We start from the raw sequence: 22505 nt of genomic DNA, 5'->3' as shown, positions 1-22505 counted from the left end.
GTGTGTGTGTGTGTAGTAGTTAAAATAGGTACGGCAGAGGCTCAGATTAGTGGAGCACACCTAAAAATCTACTACTCAGGAGGCTGAGGCAGGGATCCTAACTTCCAGGTCAGCCTGGGCTGTATTCCAGAATTGTCTCAAAAGGAGAAGGGGACAGTAGACACTCTTTGTATGGCCATTTACCGATGTATTGTTATATACAAAACAGACTATAAAGAGTATCACTATTTTCAAGGCAGTCTAATGAGTCCCCTAACATTAGTAAAGACATAATAGTGAATCGACTCTAAAACATTTTTTATTAGTTCCAAATGTGTCAGTTTGTGTAGATGAGAATTCCTGGACTATATTAATCTACTGGGCTATGTCTTTCTAACTCTAGAATTCTTTAAGAATTTTGCACATAAGAAGTCTTGAGTAGAAATTCATTGCAAGGCCTCAGAATGCCTGTGTGTCAGCACCTTTTCACCATCAAAATACAACAGAAGGCATTTTTTTCAAAGTCTAGAGCTTTTGATCTATTACAAAAATTAAACTTTAACACTAAGTATTTGATAACCAATGACAATTTTTACTGAACATGCTCAATTTATGGAAATCACAAATTACAACTATGTACCTCAATAAACCATTCATTGTGTTTTAAAAAACAGTAAGAAAAAGGTAGGATCCTTTAACGATCTACAGAGATCAATCCAACAATGTTGAGCATAAGTCAAATCCACTAGAGAACGATTATAAACAGCCATGAGGCCCTGAACAAGGGACAGGACTGGGAGTCTGGACCTGGAACATCTGGAAATAAAGATCACTCTTTTGGCTCAAGAATTTCCAAGCAAAGAGCCTAGCTGCATCTCAAACACCTCTCTGGCAGATGCTGACAAGGATGAAAAAGAAAGGAGCCTCAAGCTCTATCTGGGAGAGAAGAGCTGCCCAAATATTCATCTAATAAAAACAAGTACACTGTTGTTCTTCAGTGAAGGGGAAAGCCCTATCTCCGCTTATTTATTCATCTGAATGTTTTTACCATGTCATACACATCTACCTTGTTTTAACTGTATACTAATATCAAAAGGGAGCTTTTTGCCCACACGCCCCCCTCCATGCCGCAACCCCAGAATTCCTCTCGCTGGCATACCCTCTTTCCGCTTTGAGTATACAACAAGTATAAAAGATTTCCTCAGATGCTAAACTCAAAGGAGAAAGCACACTTACAGGGCACACTCCCAGGACTCTGTGTTGCTGTCCTTTGAGCTCAGTGCTCTTCTTAGGCACGGACGCCCGCCTCCGATCATTTCTTCATGGGGTTCGGGGCAAAAGGTCTAGCATCAAGGAGATGATCTCTTTAGTTGCCTCTACACATCCCCCAAGACACCTACAAACCAATGAAACAGGCAGCAAACAAAACCATAACTTGAAGGTTTTTTTTTTAATGAAAATTATTTCATCATTCCTTATACATAGATTAGAAAATACCACAGAAGAGGGGAAATATGCTCCTATGGTCACCCGAAAGCCCAAGTGGTATCCAGATGCCCAGCTTACAAATTCCTAATAAGTGGCATCTTCTGCCCATGCCTGGGTGTCACTGCACTTGCCAGATCATGCTAGGGGGTGAGTTGTACTCCAAGCCGAGGCAAAAATACTGGTTCTAACTATATCTGCCAGCTGGGAGACTAAACTGAGTAATAGTACTGTTTTTCTCAATTTGCTGGCTCATTTGTAAGTGTAAGCCAGCCTCCACCTCTTTAAAAACATATGTTATGGCGTTGATTAGTTTTCACAGTGGTAAAACAAATTAAAGTATTGTGTATTTGTTTATAGGAAAGTTCAGTGGGTAGAAATATTCTCAACACTTTACGACTACTTTTTGTACTGTAGGAATCCATAGAAAACTCATCTAAGAAAACAAATTATAGCCTGGGTGGTGTCACAAGCCTGTGGTCCCAGCACTGTGGAGGCAGAGGCAGGTGGAGCTCTGTGAACTGGAAACCTGTCTGCTCTACATAGTGAGTTCCAGGCCAACCAGGGCCACACAGTGGCTCTCACTCTCGCTCTCTCACATTCAAAGTTAATATTTACTACATGTCGAATATCTATTTTATGTACCGTGCCCAATAAATTAAGATTAATCTCAGAAATTTCCTTTTTCTTTCAATACAGGTGCCATAAAATTAAAAACCACATGTACAATCCGCATGGTATTTTTATTAGACACAATCAGTTTTAGGAAGAAGTTCTGAGAATGCTCTGTGTGCTAGGCACTGCGCCAAATACTTTGCATAATCCTGACAAGGACCCTACAACATCTAGCTTTACAGGGCCTTTGCCTAACAGACCCTGTCCATTAAACCAATACAGGATGCAGCTCGGATTCAGAGTTTGGTATTTCTACCAATTAATTCCAAAAGGGACCTGCTAACCGCTGTGACCAGGGCCATCTCCTGAGTTAGCATAGGAAAATCAAGCGACTAGAGGGCAGAGATAAGCACCAGCTTTTACACCCGGGACTTCTATACCAAATGTCAAATAGCTAAAGCGTCTTGAGAGGCTAGCCCGTAGCAAGCTGCTCCAAAGCCAGGACAACGCACGTTCAGCGTGAAACGGCCAGGACCTGACAGTGGACGACCTACTAAGGGATGCAAACACTCCATTGCCCCCAGCTCACCAACCATTGCACCCACACACCCTGCCCACCCCGCATACCCCTGTAGTTCGGGTGTCTCCACCCGGCGACAAGGGGAAGTGGGACGCAAAAGTCTCTGCAAGGGAAGTGAGAGAAAGAACAAGGATACAGATAGGGGCAGGTACCTTAAACTCAAGGTGACTCCGGGTTCTTAACGCCGGATCATCGCCGAGGCCTCACCCGACTCCCGCGGCTACCAGCGACCCCGAAGGTGCAACTGACCTAACGCTGCGGCGCAACCGACTCTGCTCACTCGGGACTCGGAGCTATGGCAACTTGAACTAGCCGCCCAGGCGCGGCTAGAACACAGGACGCGCCACCGCCGCTTGGCCCTCTGGGAGCTGTAGTCCACCCCACTCTCCAGAGCAAGGAGATATCCAGCAAAAATGACAGGATATAAACTGCAAGACCCAGCATGCCTTGCGCCGGGCCTCTAAGTTGCTTTCCCGGAAGAAACTGGATAAGCGGTCTTTATGGGCCAAGAGCCCTGCCTTTTGGCCCAGTTCTAATTTTGTTTTTTTAAAGGGCCAGTAGCCCGTGAAAACGCAAACTTATGGTAGAAAGTGAATTCAAGGGCTCCCTTGACACTGAGTGTAAGTTTACTCATTAGGAAACACAAAGGATAAATATAGCCAGCAGTGATACGTAAAAGTCGCTTTAATGCCTCCTTCTAAAGTCTTGGGACCGGAGAGGAGTAAAGAAGTGTAGAGTAAAGAAACACTTTCTTCCTGGAATGATTCCCCTCAGATCTTACAGCGCTTCAGTGGCAAACTACAAATGCAGTATGAGGCCGCCTGTTTTTACTGTTACATCCTACTAGAAGATGAAAGAAGTAGTTTCTGCTCAGAAAAAAAAAAAAAAAAGGTCAGTTTCAGCCATAATGAGAGAATTAAAGCCTTGACGAAGGAAGGAGATTTGGAAAAAAACGAAAAAATACAAATCAATTAGCCGTTTCCTTCTACTCTGAAGAAAAAAAAAAAAAAGACATTGTCCTGACCCTCCCCAAAGCTATAATCAAATTTTACCAGATCTATGGAAGTTTTCCTGAAACCGAAAAAACAGCTATCAGTGGTTCTCAACCATGGGAAAACACACATTTCTGATGGTCTTAGAAACTGAGACATCACACCATAGCAAAATTACAGTTATGAAGTAGCAACGAAAATAAGTTTATGATGGGGGGTGGGGGTTCCTAAGACCATCGGAAATATATGTTTTCCCATGGCCGGGTCCCACAGGTTGATCGTATGATACAGGTTGTCTGTTCTGACCATTCTGTACTGGAATAATATATTTCTTAATCTTCTCCCTTTAGGCACTGACACAAAGGGACTTGACCTCTTAAAGTATCTCCCTCTCGACAAGTTCCCATCCTGTTCAGTAAAGGCTATTCCTATGCAGAGTGAATGTAACTTCTTCTAAAGACTTACCTAAGGATTTGCATCCACAGTTGCCCCTCTAGAGTACTCTCCACCTGCCACAGAGAGAAGCACAATTCAGAACAGCCATACCAGCAATGCCTGCAGAGGCCTAACAGCTCTCTTCTTAACATGTAAGTTTCACAAAATAATTGTATTCAATTTAGGCAAATATGCATAGTGAATCATCTCAGGAGCCTGTCGGTCTATTAGACACATGACACAAGGATAATAAACAGATTTAAAAGAACACACAGTACTTTTGCTTAAGTTGCTCAGACAGAGCCAATGAAGGGAGACAGTACTTTTGCTTAAGTTGCTCAGACAGAGCCAATGAAGGGAGTAAGCAATTTATTACAATGTTGGGGGTCTGACCACTACATCAGTGTCTACGTAGAAACATAAAAGACAACTCTCCTTAGGAAATTATATCTGATCAACTGCCAAAAATTACTACCAAAATGCTAGAGTAACTTTGGACTGCATTAGTAAAAATTGATTGTTGATAACATCGTTGTCCAGCTGTATTTATAAGATTCCACTGACACCATTTTAACGTGATGTTGGGAAAGCAAAGGAAAAAAATTCTGAAGATGCAGCTGGAACCACAGAAAAAGAAATCACATTGGAGTTAATTATAGTTTAAAAATTTGTATGTGCATGATCAAATTAAAAACTATCATCATAGGCCTTCATTGACAGATGCGACATGGTGGGGGGGTGAAATATAGTTAATTCAGATTGTAGAATGGGTCCCCTTACTTCTTAACATGATAAATCTTTAAGCAGGGTGTGGTGGTACACACCTGTGATCCCAGCGCACATGGAGGCAGAGACAAGCAGATCGCTGTGAGTTTGAGGCCAGCATGGTCTACAAAGTGAGTCCAGGACAGCCAAGGCTATACAGAGAAACTCTGTCTTGAAAACAGAGTGAGAGAGAGAGAGAGAGAGAGAGAGAGAGAGAGAGAGAGAGAGAGAGATATGCTCAGAAAATTGTCTGGTGTTCCTCACAAGATATGAATTCCTTTTCATCTATGAGGCCAATGCATATTGTCCACCACATACACATCACCAGTACATTCAAGCTGAGTCATATGAATCCATGGGCAAATCCATGAGGGTTATTTGAAGCATTTCTTCTCTGTAAATTATTCAACAGACGCATAATATGTTGAGTTGGCTAAGCATGCCATAGCAAAATGCCATAGAATGGGTGCCTTAAACAGTATAAATTAAAGTGAAAGAGTAAGAATGAGAGAAAAAAAAATACTTCACATATTTGAATACTGAAAGCCCCGAATCGAAATGTCTGTTGATTGGAGTTCTCTCTTCATCTCCTGTGTGTCCTCAAATGGCATTGTCCTCTTGTGAGCATAGAATTGGTCTCTCTCTACCTGTAAAAACAACGTTCTATCATTTAGGGACCATGTTTATAGGCTTATTTAATTTTACCTCTTTTAACAGACCTGTCTCTAAATTCAGTCACACTGGCCATATCGGGAAATAACTTTTGTGGGGGCAAAAAGCAGTTTATAACTTATCACTTCTCTTAACCTGTTAAGCCTTAGTATCGTTAGTGTTTTCCAGCTGCAGAATATCTACAGAGAGGTAGGTATTTTCATGTGGCTTGCCTGAGTTACATCTCATGGTACAGGCTAAACATAGAAACAATGGCACCCACATCTCAGGTCCCCAGAAGTCTTGTGTATACTATAAAAAAAAACATCCCTTTCCCCTGACATGCTGGCAAGGAGTAGACACTCAAAACAATCCAGGCCGATGGAGGTTTTTATGCATAGAGAATTTAAAATGAAATCCAAATTCCTATTTTATTTTGTGATTATTTTAATGTTCAGGTAAAAGCTGGGGTAGTCACCAGGAAAACAGGCATCTTCATCTGCATTCAACAAGTAGCTGAAAACGTCAATCTGAAGACAGATGGGTATAGATGCAAAAGTAACAGGAAATATACCCAAGAGAACAGAGCCACACTTCTTGATAGCTTCCAGGTTCCTAGCCCCAACCCCTGGCTAGTCCTACCTGTGTTGCTTGCACACCCTAGTGTTCCGTGAGGCACTAAAACAGCAGTTCTCAACCTCTGGGTTGTGACCCCTATGAGTCACAGACCCCCCTATGGGGGTCACAACTCATATATCCTGCATATCAGATTGATAACAGTGCTGAAATTACAGTTATGAAGTAGCAACAAAATAATGTTATCATTGGGGTCGCCACAGCATGAGGGTAATAAAGGGTCACAGCATTAGGAACCGCTGCACTAAAAGAAGCTGCAAGTCCAATGAAGACTCAACCCTTAGCTGTAATAACTAATGGCTATGACTTCAAGCAAGTTACTTCCTCTGACCTTAATTTCTTCTATCAATGATGGGAAAGAGTAGCATCTTATGAGTAACATTGCTTCGAGGATAAAATAAATTAACATGTAAGAAGCACCCACGTGTGTGGTTTGTTCATCATACAGAGCCCTAAATATACGTTAACTGATTGGAACTAAGTTTACCCTGAAATGTTTGTCCCATGAGCAACCGGACTTTATGCTGTTCTTGATGCTTGTTTGGGGGGGTTGGTTTTGTTTTTTGTTTTGTTGTTATTGTTGTTGTTGTTTTCTTATACTGGTTGTCCATTTGAAGGTTAGATCAGGTCTGATGATTAAAACCAGAGAGTCAAATAAGACGGAATTTGCAAAGCCTCAATGTATGGCCTATGAGATCACGACTTCCATATTTAGTTTCTTGAACAGTGCCATCAAATAATCAGCTTTGGCTTACCAATATGCGGCTTTTGAATCATATCAAATGCCTTAATGGGCTAATCAATGAAGAGAATCTGAGATCTGGATGGTTTGAAAGCATTGATACGCTCATCCTAGCTCTGACCATCCTGAAGGAGAGATTTCATATAAGCAGCTGTTGGGCAGCAGACAAATCATGTCTTTGTTAGGATTTCTATTGCTAAGGAGAGACACCATGACCACAGTAACTCTTAGAAAGGAAAACATTTAACTGGGGCTGACTTATAGCTCAGAGGTTTAGCCCATTATTAACATGGCGGGAAAAACAGCAGCAGGCAGGCAGGCATGGTGCTGGAGAGCAACTGAGAGGTCTACATCTGGAGCTACAGGCAGAAGGAAGATAATGCCACACTGGGTAAGCCTTGAGTATCTGAGACCTCAAAGCCTCATTCCCAGTAACACACTTTCTCCAGCAAGGCCATACCTCCAAATAGTGCCACTCCCTGTAGGCCTGTGGACGCCATTTTTATTCAAACCACCACAGATTGGCAGACAGTGCTGTCTCAAGCAGAAAGTACAGAAGTGTTTCGTCGTTACCTTGCAATGTCATACTACCATGAATCAGCAACAGTAGATTAATCAGGTCCAGATATCAGAATATATGTATCTAAATTGTCTCAAGCTTTATTTTTACCGTTCTCTCTTCCCCACTTCTGTTTAAACAAAGTAGGTTACTATATATTCAGGGAAAAGAGGGGAGCTGAGAGTGGAAACGAAGAAAAGGAATTGCTTCTTTGCTTTTAAGGGTGCAATATAGAGACTTTCAAACAGGACTGGCTATAGGCTTTATAAAACCCAAAGGCAAATTAAAATGTGAGACCCTTGTTCAAGACTCACTGAGATGCAAATCAGGTGTTCAGTGGGTAAAGATGTTTGACAGGCTAGCCCGGCCACCTGAGTTCAGTCTCCGAACCCCTGGAAAGGTGACTAGATAGAACCAACTCCACAAAGTTGTTCTCTGACCTTCACATAGATGCCGTGGCACGCACCTTTATGCACACACACTCCCACACACTTCATGCATTCACACATACACACACACACACACACACACACCAATAATAATAAATAAATAGGTTTTTGTTCATTACTGAAATTATGAGCATAGAAAGAACAAAGCATTAGGCCAAGTAGCAGGCCTTTCTGCACACAGGGTCCTGTGTGATCACGCATGTCTCAAACCCACAAAGGCAAGCCTTTTACAAAGAAGTCATGCTATAACCAAGTGGTATGAAAAGAAGTGCCATGATGCAAAAACAGTACTCAAAAAATAAATAAGTAAATAAAATTATGACTGGGAAGGTAAGACACAGAGAACAAGGGGCCCTGGCATTAAGGATGTGGGATAATGGAAAAAATCTGAAGGCATAAAAAGAGCATCTAAAACCCAAAGTATCTAGCCTCTACATTGGCACTGGTGGAAGAACAAATGTCCCTTCAAAACAGCCTATAGTTGTCCAGACTTCCCACACGAGTGATGACTACATACAGCATGAGACTTCATTTGGTTATATTTGCCACCACAGATGGCCAAGCTCCATCACAATATTCACATACCAACTATGTCATAAGAAATAAGAGTAAAACGTTCAACATTTTCATTTGGTTGGGACTGGATGGAAGAGGGGTGAGCACACTTTCTACAAATCTTAAGTATTGTTGACAATACATTTTAAGTTTCCAAGAAAGCTACTTGTCTCTAAGAAGACTCAAGGGCATGATATTGGCGCAGTGGTATTGCCCACCCATAAACTTGCAATACTTAGGCACTTGTCATGTAGAAGCCTAACTCGTCCTATAATATTCATTCTATCATCCACTTATAACATTAAGTAGTTACCACATTGTGACAATTTATAACATTGCAATACAAATGCACTTGGGTCAAAATGAGCAGCGAATAACATACTAAGCCGTTATAGAGGATTATTGTTGTAGGCAAGCAATACAGAGTCCACCACACCTTTTGAAAAGGATAAAACACAAGAGAAATGCAAAACACCTCTGGCTAAATTGTGGATAACGTTAATGGTTCTTCTAAGATAAAGGAAACATTGTATTCTACAGCTATTCTCATCTATTTGTTACACTTAAAAGGAATTTTTTGGTGTGTGTTTAATGGATACACATTTCCCTTAATGCACTTTAAACTGATTCATCATCTCATGTGCTTCTTTTTCTTAGCTCAAAATCTATGTTAAGGAAAGAAAATTGTTTTAGTGATTATTATACTCACTGTTGAACAGCCTATTAGGGAATGTTATCCTGACAATTTGTTCCAATTTGCTGAGTTGGAACTGTTATGCATGAAAGATTTTATTCACATTATCATTTCTACTAAGCCAATTCTATGTTGTCTGAATCTTGGTTTAAAATGTTATAGATTTCAGGACAACACTGCTGTTCCCAGTAAAGACAGAGTCTCAGAAACCAAATATACCATCACCTCAGAATTAAACAAAATAGCAGACAAAGTACATGGAAGATAGTGGACATCAGACAAGTGATTTCTGAGAGACAGTCAACAGATGAGGAGAACTTTGTGATTGCCACATGTGAGGTGTCACAGACATAAAAGTCATAGAGGCTTTGCTTAACTAAGTTCCAGAGATCCCCATCTGATCACCATTGCCCTTAAAAGTTATGTATGGTCCAAGTATAATTTTGCCTAAAAACTACTTTGAAATCTGCTTTTTCTCCTAAATCTGTCTTTCTATCTATTTCTCACTCCAACTATGAGCCCTAATGAAAAAATACACTGGAAAAAAATTCCCACAGGGAATGTTGAAAGAAGGCAACCTGCCAAAGGCTTGAGACAATGAGAGAGTCTTTGCTCTAACTATTGTGATCAGCCAGGCAGAAACTGCTTGAAAAGAAAGTTTGGACTTGGACATAACAGTACCTGGTTAGATATTGTTATCTGTAAAAAGTAAAACTTTCTCCTTAGAATCTGCTTTCAGAGTAATAGAAGGTGAGCTGGGAATGTCATGCTTTACAGATATTTTACAATAGATGACCCCTTGGCAGTTAACCTAGGCTTGGATAGCACACCTATTGGTTTGAGACTGGAAGTAAGTCAAATTTTTTCTGTGTTAAGGATATTTAGATTCAAGTTATGGTGCTATGACAATCATGTAAACACAGTGGTTTTAGCCTGGGAACATTTATGATTAAACTTTCCTGGGTACTGTTTAAGAAATAATAATCAGGTCATGCTGACCATTCCTTGGATATTGATTGATTTTTCTATACGCTTTATCGTAGCTACTACAAAACAGTTTGTATTTCTTTGTTAAATTGTTTTCTTGCTTTATTGATTTTTAAATGCTCTATTGAGAAAATCATGATGAGAAAATTATGATGTAATCTATAATGAAAAAACTGAACTTCGCTTTAAATAAAGTACTGGGGTCATCCCAGTAGGAGACAGCAGTAAAAAAAATAAAATAAAATAATGTTCTCTTGTGCTAGAAGACCTTTCACTTTGTACCATAACTTATGCCTGGGCCTAAAATTTCTTTTCTCCTCTGTTCCTCAATCTCTCCTCAACAATTAGTTCCTCTAGCTAATTGTTCACCAATAGTTGATCTCTTTGGCCAGCTATTCCCCACTTGCTTAATTTTCCCTGCCACAGAACCACCAAGACTTTCTTTTCTCTGATCCCAAAGCTGGTCTATAGGAGTAAGGAATTATTTTGGCTGAGGTGTAAGGAGAAAGACCACCAGGAGTGAGTGACCACTAGATGTTGCAAATTGGGAAAGGGACTTGAAAGTCCGGGTAAGTGGGGGGGTATATGGAGTTTTTATGACAAACTACAGAACAAGAAAAAGCCACATGGAGAAAATTTTCAGAGAATCTTAACAGATCTCCACAGAATATTCAGAAGGCTGCTCACTGTTACACACAAGCAAAGAAATTAAAGCTGGAAAGACATGTCTCCCAAGCTCAGAGGAAGAAATACCTGTCACTTACACAGGACCCAGAATAGCAATGATTCCTACCAACCAGAATGAAATGTTGAATTTTTCAGGGATCACTGACTGACTGCCCAGAAGGGTCTTACCTAAGAAATGGTAGAGGCTTGGTCCTAGCTTAAATGCTGTTCTGGTCACATGTAATAAAGATTTTAAAAATAAAATAAAAAATACCAAATGTTTTAAAAAGTAATTTAACTGTAGGAGGGCATGAGGTCCACATACTCACTGATAAGCACTAAGGACACAAGAATTGTTAAAGACACAGGTTTTTTTTTCTTCAATCGAAAAAAATTGGCACCTGTTCACCCAGAAGGCTAGAGTGGATGTTGGATATTGTGTGATAGTCTGATGATCTTTGCTATGCTGTGGGGCCAGCCCTCACTTGAATCCCCCGGATGCCTGAGCATTGTTTCTCAGTCAACAGAACACATCCTCATGAAAGATGTCCTAAGTACTTTGCAAAAGAGTTTGCTGTTATGCTTATTACAAACCTTTCCTCTTTAGCCCTTTACCCTGAGCACTGTCTCACAGTCAATAAACCCCATTCTTGTAGAAAAGGTCACAGGTGTTCTGCAAAATACATGAACCTTGAAAGGGAATTTTAATGTAGCCGCACCTTCAATTTTGTTATGATACTTGTCAAAAAACCTTCTCCAAAGTCATACTGTGTCTAAATATGTAAAAAACAAAACAAAAACAAAAAACCAAACGAAAACAAAATAAGTAACTGCTTGGTATCAGACTTCAGAATTTTGAACCAACCTGGCTAAATAAATCATGCTGAACCAAATTTCACTCTTGACTCTCTGCAGATCATTTCACTGCCAACTGTGATGGCCAAAGGCACCCTCACATTTAGCCACATTTGATAATAAGTACCAAGAGAAGTCACATGGATGCAAAAGCGAAGTGCCAGATGCTGTAGCATTCATAGTTGGCAGCAATCCAAACAAGTTATGACAACAGATGAAGCAACAGAGAACCACAACTCATTTTAGGACAAAAATGGACCAATCTAGATTGACCCAATACTGAAAAAGACACTAAAGTTATCATAAAAAGGATGCTATATAGGTTGAATTGTGCTTCCCAAAAAGTATCTTTAGCCTCTAATATACAAGACCTGTTAATGAGACCTTATTTGAGATGTGGCCTTTACATATATTCAAGGCACATTTAGGTTATTCTAGATTGAACCCCAATTCTAGGATTGATATACTTAAAAGAGAAGGAAAATTTGAACGGAAGGGCACATGGAGAGAGATCCTCTTGATGATGGAGAAGAGATTGCAATGATTCAAGCCCAGGTATGATGAGTGCTGACATTCACCAACACTAGAAGAGTCACTCTCCATAGCTCTAAGAGAGAGTATGTCCTTGCCCACACTTTGATTGTAGACTTCCAGCCTTGAAAACTACAAGAAAATCAATTCATTGAATTCTAAGATGTCTCATGTGTGGAACTAACTGTGTTATAGCAGGTTTTGGAAACTAACATAGACAACTAAAAAGCCACTATGTTGTACAGGTTTTAAAAGTTACATGGAGAACTACTAGAAATAAAAAAAAAACTATACTTTATGGTATGAAACATATAATTTAATGATTGCTGTCAGATTAAATATTCTGGAAGAATTTTTATAAATTGAATTTGAAGGCATACTAGAAGCCACTCAAATGAAAAGCAGAGAGAAAAAAATTCAGTCTAATCTTCTCCCAGTTGAACTATTTTGACACTCGGTGAGAAGCTATATTCTTGAGAGGGGGCAGTTTCAATATTTTGTTTGTCAGACATCAGCCAGAATACTATGAGTACAACAATTGAAAAGACGTGTGGCTGATACTTTCCAATTTGATGAAAATCATAAACACACATGTGATCATCAGTGTTCATTGTCAACAAAATCTATAATCATCTGGAGAAACTGCCTCTGGCCTTACCTGTGCAGATTATCTTGATCACTTTAACTGAGGTGGGAAGATCCATCCAATGTGGGCAACATCATTCCCTGGCTGAGATCCTGGACTGTATAAGTTAGAAAAGGTCACTGAACAGCAGCATGCAGTCACCGCTCTCAGCTTCCTGATTGTAGATGTGGTGTGACCAGCCACTTCATGTTCCTGCTACCTTGACCTCCCTGTCCTGGTGGATTTACCCTTGGAATGTGAGCCAGAGGAAACTTTATGTCCAGCAAACTATTTTTTCCAGGATATTTTATCACAGCAACTGAAAAATTAACTGAGACAACATAGTCCTCGTCAAAGAAGCTTCTTTTTGTAACCCATGGAAAGCATTATAGGAAGTCACAATTGGTCAAAATACAGAGAGAAAATGACCATTTGGTGCCCAACCCCAATGATCTACCACATAAGCCCTACACCTAAAGCTTAGGGGACACCATGAGAGAGGGAGGTGGAAAGGTTATAAGCACCAGAGAACCAGATGTCTTCTTAGACATAGTGTCCACTATATATGACATGGAAGCTGCAGCCATAAAATCTCAACAATATGGCTGCCTAAGCAAGACCTGCACAAAGCAACACCAGTTGACATGCCAACGTACATGACCTAGAATATGGAAAACTGTAGATTCAATAGCGAAACTATGAACTAAGAGTACACTGTTTGAGAATTTTAATGAAATTAACAAACACTAAATATGGCAATGAGAAAACCAGAATGAAGACACCAAAATGGCAATTCGGGTATGAAAGAGTCGAATGACAGAACAGATTACACCTGTTTATAAACAATTTTGTGGCCATGGAAAATATAACAAATCCTTTATAAAATGAAAACTACCCAAACTTCCCCAAAGAGAATGAAAGAACCTGAGTAACATTACTTTTATTTTTAGAAGTTGAATTTGTAGTTAAAAAAAAAAAAACAACTCAGTGTTCAAATGGTTTTACTAGTAAATTCTACCAGATAAGAACAAAACACTAAATTCTACATGAACTCTAAGAGAAATGTAAGAGGAAATATTTCTCAATTCATTCTGTGATGAAATTATCATTTATTGAGAATAACACTACACAAAAGAAACTAAAGAATAGAGTAACTGACCACTTTTCCTCAGGAACATCTACCTAAAACTCTCAAAAAAAAAATTTGAGAAAGTTACTGCAAGAATACATTCAGGAAAGTCAAAGGACATTTATCCCTGGTGTAATATAGGGTTAACATTCAAAATGAAAACACTGTAACTCTCCACATTTGCAAATTCCCATATGACCACCACAGTGAACACTGGGAATAATTTCATTTCCCAGAAAAAAAATATCTCTGGGTGTCTGTTTGTAGTCAGCATCTCTTTCAAGATTTCAGTCCTTTGGCCTCCCATAAAGTCCATTTCGCCTTGATCCTCCTGCCTCTGACTCCCACATGCTGGGATGACAGAGGTATACTACCATACCAAGTTTATGCTTTGCTGGGTTTAGAACACTAACCAAGCTTTGCTGCTTGAACATGCTAGTCAAGCACTCTCCCAACAGAGCTGTACCCCTAGCCCTAGTTATAATGTCATGTATATGAATGGTGAGATATATATGTATATATGTATATACGTATATATGTAATGACTTAAACTTAGTTTCTTGTGCTTATCACTCACATTCTAGATTTGTATATGTTTGTGTACACTAACACTTGTTTCATTGGACTGTGGAGCGGTGTCTGTAAGTCACTGTTTTCTTAAAGGACATGTGGGGTTGTTTATACTTTAGGGTGACTATTAATTAAGTTTCTATACACTCTATGATGCATGTATCTTAAATGTACAGTTCAACGAATCTTAACCTCCTGCTTAATATATCTTGTATTTTTAGAGTTTTCTCTTCATGTGTCCTTTGATTCCCAGCACCCTAGCCTTTCCCTCCTGCCCTAGAGTCACATATAAAAGAAGTTTATCAGGAGTTAACGTTCCTTTTGTTCCTAGGAGAATTAGCAAGCATTTACACTTTAAAGAAGAAAATTGACACAATCTAGATTACATTTGCGATTAATATTTTTTTGTTAGTGTGGGAATAACATATACCACTTAAATGTTCTTTTTACTCTCTATTTCTGTAGGAAAAGGGGGCGGGGAGAAAACAATTTCTAGATTTCTAAGGTTCCCTTGCTATGGTAAACCACATTGTTTCCACGCGGGCAATTGGACCTGCATGTGTAGTTGCCAGTTATCGGCAGCAGATGGCCCCAGAGCCCAGCTCCTGACTTCTCGGAGTTCCTCCGGTTCGGTGATACTAGCAAATCCACACAGTGGGTTTAGTGGATTTAGAGAGCCACCAAGGCGCAAGGCGATCCCAGCTGCTCCAGCTGGGCAGCATCGATGATCCGCCCGGAGTGCCACATCTCCCTTAAGCTACTCTCCAAGCTGACCCTGGCTGTGTTGTCTGCTCAGGCCCCTTTTACCTGGAGAAGCCTAAGTTCCCCGGAACACTAGAGTGTCCCACAACAGTTCCCACAAGCGGGGACGTTAGGGAGCCCGTTTAGGTGGATTCCTGGTCTGCACCGCTCGCTCTTAAAGGCTGCTCAGCCGGCGAAGATAGCTTCGGGAGTTCGGAAACAAGGAGAGAAGAAGGCGTGTCTAGGGTGGCACCGAGGGGACAGCGCCAGGTCCGTGGTTGAGTGTCTCAGAACAGAAGGAGCTGCCAGGCTGATCAAGAAAGCTTGTTTGGGTGGAGAGAGTTGCCTAGGCAAGCGGTGCACTTGAGAGCCTCTCCTTCCCCCTCTCCAGAGTGCTCTCCAGCGATGAGGTCAGAGCCCCTAGGAGCCCTCCTCCTCCCGCCCATTCCCTCCCGCACCGTGGTCTTCTCCAGCGTCAGGCACAGGGTACTGAGAATGAGGCGACGGAGCGCAATGATGAAGTAGTGCAAGAAGTCCTTTGGAAAATGAGGCCAGAGTCCCTGCTGCAGCTCACGCTGCTGCTCTCCGCGCCTTGGTGCCCGAGGGGCAGAGGGTGTGAGTCTCCACCCTGCGAGTGCCACCAGGAGGATGACTTCAGAGTCACCTGCAAGGAACTCCACAGAATCCCCAGCCTACCGCCCAGCACCCAGACTCTGTGAGTAGTCATGGCCAAGGAGGTCCCTCCAAATAGAAATGTATGGTGTGTTGTGGGGTGCGCAGATGTCTGGTCAGCCCCTGTACAAACTCAATCGCCCAAACTTGGGAAAGTCGTCTGTGCCGCTGACACAGGAAAACAGAGGCGGCGTAACAAAACGTTGGTTCGAGGTGCCAATGGGAGTTGTGCTTTTTTTTTCTAAAGCGTTCCTATTCTGTCTACTTTTTGCCAACTCCTAGAGCCCATTGGATTTGGTTTCACTTCAAGTACTAGTTAAGACATAAAACGACAGAAGAACTAACTTTTAAAAACTATCTTAGAAAATAAAATTGTTGTTCTCCCCCCAAACTCCCCCTTTAAGTCTCCCCTGGTGAGAAATTAGCTTAGTCATTTGATTTATCAAATAATTGTTTAAAACGTAATCAGAGATGAACATAGTAGCTTTTGCCTTTAATCCCAGCAGTCGACAGACAGAGGCAGGTGGGTCTCTGTGAGTTCCACGCCAGCCTGGTCTACATAATAAGTTCCAGGAAATTGTATTCAGGAGCCCATTTAGAAATGTACCCTTGGACTTGTCAGAACAAAGAAGGGTTCCAAGGGAAGGGGGGCACAATAAGTGAAGGGAATGGGGGAGGGTGTGAATTATTTAAAAATAATAAAAAGTACAATGTGCCCTTCATCCAACATGTATAGATCCTAATGTGAACTGTGCAGCTCACATCGCCACTTAGCCTAGCCAGAATTTCTTTTTAATGCACATGGGGAAAGGTAAAGAGATGAAATTTCATAAAGCACATTTTCATCTTAGTGCTAAATGTTCATTTCTTAACCGATTCCCTAAAAGAGATTGGCTAAAAATACAACAGAAAGGACATTAAGACCGTGGGGCTGCTTAAACCCAGAGGAAGTGGAGATACATGAAAAGCAATTGAACATCAAGGTTTTCTTAAGAATTTGCCTTGGAGGAACAGTCAACAGAGGCGACTGCCTCACGGGTACAAATTCCTGTGCTTTGTTTGGCCCATTAGTTAAAACTCAGCCACCCACCCTTGTTTCTTATTTCCCATGGATTTGTGACTTCAATAACCTCCAAGGAGCACTTCATTCTCTATGCTGTCTTCACAGAATAAAACACGTCCTCACCATCATGATGGAAATCCTACAATGGGTACAGATAGTCACCAAAACAGAACTCTTGTGCAAACTTCAAAATCCATAAGGACAACCTTAATCCTCCTAGTTTACCTGTTTTGTGTGCTTCTCCAAGCAGGTAAATACCTCCAACACAGGGATCCTGTCCCGCAACCTTGAATTGCAAACCAGCCAGCTCAGCTGTACCTATTTGTTCCCAAAAAACCTTAAATGAAGGAAGGAATAAAGGCACACTTTTCTCTCAGATTGCCAGAAGCCCAATGGCATTCTTCCTTCAGAGTGTTATAAGGAGTGGGCTTTCCAGTTATTGACCAGAGATCAGGTTCTGTGAGCGCACAGGAACTCACCATCGCCCACTAAACGTTGAGAAAGGAAAGTGCTGAAAGCGAGGTCACTTATTCAAAAGGACCCCCATTTTCTTCTCTGTAAAACAAGCGTCTGACTCTGTGATGCGAATGCAGGAAATCACCAAGTCACAGAGAGTGACTGCACAGAGACAAGTGGATCTGAGAGCAGTGGAGCCAGGTGCTAGGTGCTGAAGAACGAAGTTATTCTGACATGGGGGAGACAGGCTGGTTTGTTTTCTTAAGTGTGGGTGGATGGTATGGTGTGTGTGCTCACTCAAACAATGACCTGAGGGGTGTTCTCTCATAAGATTTATATTGTTGGAGTGTACCCCTTCTTTAAACTTTCTTACTGCTTTTCTGTTTCCATGTATTGATTATACATAATAATGGTTTCATATGTATATAATGTATATATAATGTATTTGATCATATTCGGCCCCATTGTCCTGCCTTGCTCCCCTCCCATTCCATCTGATCCTTCATCTTCTGAACTCCTCTCCTCTCTCTCTCTCTCTCTCTCTCTCTCTCTCTCTCTCTCTCTCTCTCTCTCTCTGTCTCTGTCTCTCTGTCTCTGTCTCTCTCTGTCTCTGTCTCTGTCTCTGTCTCTCTCTCTCTCTCTCTCTGTGTGTGTGTGTGTGTGTGTGTGTGTTTCCCAACAAGTTTAACTATGTTGCTTATAGGAGCATGAATGAGAGGTTATAGGAGCCTGAGCACCTTCCTGTGAGGAAACCACTAAAGAAGCTGTCTTTTCCTCCCGAAGTAGCCGATAACCTCCTAAAAGTCCTTAGGTAGGAGTGGGGGCTTCAGGAGCCCCTCTTCCCTATGGCAGGATGCGGAAGGAAGGGCTGTTCAAATCATATACAGAAATTCATAGTTTCTATTAGTTCCAGAGTGCCACAGCCATGCCATGTCCAGACAGTGTTCTGCAATACTCAACCCCATCCTCATTCAGAATTTTGAAGAGCCCTCTGGTTTATAATGCAAAGCCTTGTGCTCTTGCAGGGCTCTTTGCCTCACTTTGGGGTGTCCATCAGGGTGCAATACAAGCTTGGGTTGGCTATTGAATGTGTTGTGAAGGTTCTGAGGGCATTTCTTCCTTCGCCTCATCTACCCATGTGCTATGGTAGGGAGAGTGAAGGAGATTTCCTCTTTCTGCACTGCCCATGTATCTGCTCTGTGGACTTATGTGTGGGAAGAACACAGTTACAATCCGGTTCTAGATCTTTCCCCTACTTGCCTCTCCAAAGGGGCACAGTGTATCCTCATTATAGCAAGGGCTGTTACAGGGTGTGTGTGTGAGGAGGAGGCTGCCATCCCTACTCCAAATTTGGAACATTCAACCATCTTTGGTATACAGGAAGTCTGAAAAAAGAAACTTATTCCTCTCACTTGAAAATTACACGAGGAAATTAAGGTAAAGCAAGAGAATGTAATTAAAGATTTGGCCACATAGGGCCAGGGAGATGGTATGGATAAACAAGCTTGCCCCACAGCATAGCATCCCGAGCTTGAACTCACATGGTAGAAAGAGAGAACTGAATCTCCCAAGTTATCCTCTGACCTCCACATGAACATCATAGCCTGTGGGTGTGGGTGGGTGGGTGTGTGCGCGCATGCACATACACCCCCCCACACACACTAAATAAAGGAATGAAAACTTATATCTCTAGAGGATTTCAAAAAAAAATAAAAAGCAAAACAACAATAACATCTGCCACATAATTATAGACAATATTACCTCCAAACCAAACATGCCACATGGGGCCATTGGTCTCCTCTATTCAGAAGGTTGTCATGTGCTGCTTCTCTGCACATGAGAATAGAATGCCATTCTGTGCTTTTCGGCTGACTCACCTTGCCGTGTCCTTTTGACCAAGTACAATGATACAGCAGGACACCTGGCATTCTCCCCATCGGTTTTATGATGGCAGCAAAGTGCCTGCATCTGCTGCCACTTCTTACATTGTCTTGGATCTTGGGTTTGTCCACCATGTGGGTGTGTGCTCAGAAATGCTGTTGAGATTTTCAAGTTCTGGTTTTAACTGTTTGCATGCTGTACCTAAATGTTTAATTGGTAACTATCTCAGTGTGTGTTTGTTTGTTTTTCAATTAAATGACTGTGTTCCACCTTCAGGATCTGGTCCTTAGCTTCCATTTGTGCTATTTGCCACTTAGGATGCGTAAATTCATTTAACTGAAATGAATTTATTTTTAAAAGTTTCATGTTGCTGCTAGAGATGGAAAATTAATTAGACATCTTAGACATCTTGGTGACCAGAAAACACGACAAAATAAATTCAAAACTATAGTACACAAGCAAGATAGTGGAGGTAGACCTATAAAGATAACTTTGATTTGCCTCATGTAATTGTCATCGATGAAGCTTACTGCCTTTGTCTGCTAACCTAGGTCTAGACCTGGAAGCATCTAGCCTTCTTACAATCTAACCTAGATCTAGAATGTTTTTTGCCTCAGACTTACTACTGAATAAGCTCACCCTTTCTTTATCTTTCTGAACTCTAGTTGGCTGGTTCAACTTAGCTGCTCTGATTGAAACTCTTCTCCAAGTTGATTGGTTCTAACTGGCTTCTCTCAGCTTCTGACTGAATTGTTGTGCTGGCCTCAAACTAACTCTAGCAATGTCTTCTATTTTTCTGGCTCCTTCTCATTCTCTGGCTCATTCTTTCTTCACCAGTGTCTAGCTTTAACCTCTCTGTAAAACTTGCCAAGTAAAACTGCTTCCACTCTCTCCCTCTCTCTGCTCCCTCTGCGCTGCTCTCTTAAGTCTCTTCTCTTTCCACGTTGTTCTCATGAGAGTTGAGCATATCCTAGTCTCTGATTTGTCACTATTTCTGCCTCTCAATGAGACATCACTTTCAAGCTTGGGTATTTCCTTCTATAAACTAACTTTACCTTCAACATCTGGGGTTAAAGATGTGTCTTAAGGGTGTGTCTGTTTTCTAGCCAGAGGGATTAAAGGTGTGTGGCATGTCTGCATTCTGGCTGGAATGCACAGACCTAGGTCTTTGGATGTAATCGGAGCAGCCAGGTTGCTGGCTTAAAATTCCTCTACATGGGCCACTATCTACAAATGCCCCTGACTAAGGCTGCTTCTCTGGCTGCTGAGAGCAATAGCTTTTTACTTTCAGATGCGGTGGTGATGTGTGATGGGTGTCCCCCCTTTCACTGCTTGCCATTGTTTGACATTTAGTAAAACCACATTCAAGGTACTTTGAATATCTATCTATCTCCTGCAACTACTGACTTCACTAGTGCTTCCTGAACTCTTCTGAGTCAGTACTCTTGCTGGAGAGATGGCTCTGTGGCTAAGAGCACTGGCTGTTCTTCCAAAGGACCCAGGCTCAGTTCCACATAGTAGCTCACAACTGTCTGATCTAGTACTCCTCCTAGAAAGAAAAAAGTAGACACCCAAGATATGGAAGGATCCAAAAGCAGCCAAATCAAGTGGGACATTCCTTTGCCAACTCTAGTTTTCTCCTTTTTTAATGTCTTTATTTTTTTTCTCACCACAACAAGTGTTGTATGGTGTCATGTAGTTTCCAGGAGTAATGTCCATGAACCTGTATCTTGAAATAATTTTACTTAATTATCCCAGAACTTGACTCAAAGAGGTGACTTGAGTGTCCACAGGCACTGTGGGAGGACAGTGAAGTATTAGGAAGGCAGGAATAGGGTCACTTAACAACTCAGCAGCATCCTAGAGCAGGATACTTGGCATCCTCCTCTGGCTTCTGCATGTGTGCAAATGTGTGCAAATGTGTACCTGCACCTGCACACATGCACACATACACCATAATATGGACTCTGAGATGATGAATGGCATGCCTCACTGGAAGTACTAGTGTAGCTGGGTTCTTTGTGTGTGTGTGTGTGTGTGTGTGTGTGTGTGTGTGTGTGTGTGTATTTGTGTGTGCATGTGTGCACACATGGAGGAGGCAAGAGGTCAACATGAGATGTCTTCTTCAATTGCTTTCTATTTTTTGAGATAGAGTCTCTCTCTCTCTCTCTCTCTCTCTCTCTCTCTCTCTCTCTCTCTCTCTCTCTCTGGTTTTTTGAGATACAGTTTCTCTGTGTAGCCTTGGATGTCCTGGACTTGCACTGTAGACCAGGCTGGCCTCGAACTCACAAGGATCCACCTGCCTCTGCCTCTCGAGAGCTGGGATTAAAGGCATGCACCACCACTGTCTGGTCTCTTACTGAAGCTATGGCTCCACAATCCAATTCAGCTAGACTGACTGGTCAGACAGCTCCAGTAACCCCCCACCCCACCCCAATCTCCACCTCCCCAGCAATGGGGTGACAGCTGTATGCTCCATGCCCCACTTTTTGTGTCAGTGCTGGGCATGTGTCTTGTTTGTACCTCAAGCTTTTTATTAACGAGACCATCACCCTAGCGCCCATCTTAACAGTTTTTAACTACAGCAAGAACTAAACATCCTGCTCTTTACTCTCTGTAAAACTGGCCACTAGCCTGTTTCATCTGTGTGGGACTGTGTGCTGTGTCAACTCTGTGCCCAGACCCATACTGTGTTTTCATATACACAAACACCTCACTTTTAACTCAGTGGTTACATAAGGCTGGTGCTTGACTCTAAGTTAGACTTTTACAATAAGTCCTAGAAATATCATCTTTCTTCCTTTTTATGTCATCAGTGGTGAGAATGTCAGAATTCAAGCACAGACCTTCTGGTATTAATTCAAGGCTTTCTCTACTCCACCTCTATCTTTCTAAACAGAGCTTGTTCTCTCTCCCCTACCTCTCTCTCTCTTTCCCTCCTCTCTCCTCTCCAGCTCAGTCTTCCTCCTGCTCCCAACTGTAAAATTCACACCACTGTCACTCTGAAATTTCTTAGGAAACAGCACTTGTAATAGTCACAATATTGTCTGATTATTAGCTTTATCTAGTTTCAAATATTTCTCACAAAAGTGCATCATATGCTAATTGGGCAGGCATTCAACATTCTCTGCCCTTCTCAGCCCTTGGCAGCCACTAACTGTCTTCTCAATGGTTTTACCTCTTCCAGACTTT

General features: G+C 41.6%; 2 protein-coding genes across 6 annotated transcripts in view; one reads left to right on the top strand and one right to left on the bottom strand.

Annotated features, from left to right (window-relative positions):
* The window catches only part of CEP128 (centrosomal protein 128), a 361366-nt gene extending 358369 nt beyond the window's left edge, over positions 1–2997 (bottom strand). For 3 of the 4 annotated variants that reach the window (XM_084791446.1, XM_084791448.1, XM_084791447.1), the window contains exons 1-2: positions 2812–2995; positions 1216–1375 (exon numbers count right to left, since the gene is read on the bottom strand). The gene's annotated coding sequence lies outside the window, so the exon portion shown is untranslated. Of the gene's footprint in view, positions 1–1215; positions 1376–2811 lie in introns of all 4 variants that reach the window. The other variant, XR_014780873.1, reaches the window with a different exon arrangement.
* A 12379-nt stretch (positions 2998–15376) lies between these two features.
* The window catches only part of TSHR (thyroid stimulating hormone receptor), a 114605-nt gene continuing 107476 nt past the window's right edge, over positions 15377–22505 (top strand). For both annotated transcript variants that reach the window (XM_084793195.1, XM_084793194.1), the window contains exon 1: positions 15377–15956. In XM_084793195.1, the coding sequence (XP_084649321.1) occupies positions 15787–15956 (170 nt within the window). In that variant the 5' untranslated portion in view covers positions 15377–15786. The remainder of the gene's footprint in view (positions 15957–22505) is intronic.

This window comes from Acomys minous, assembly GCF_964271855.1.
Source record: "Acomys minous genome assembly, chromosome: 8".
Classification (NCBI taxonomy): Eukaryota; Metazoa; Chordata; class Mammalia; order Rodentia; family Muridae; genus Acomys; species Acomys minous.
Note: the sequence above shows the minus strand (reverse complement) of the source record. Positions and strands in the feature narration are given on the sequence as shown.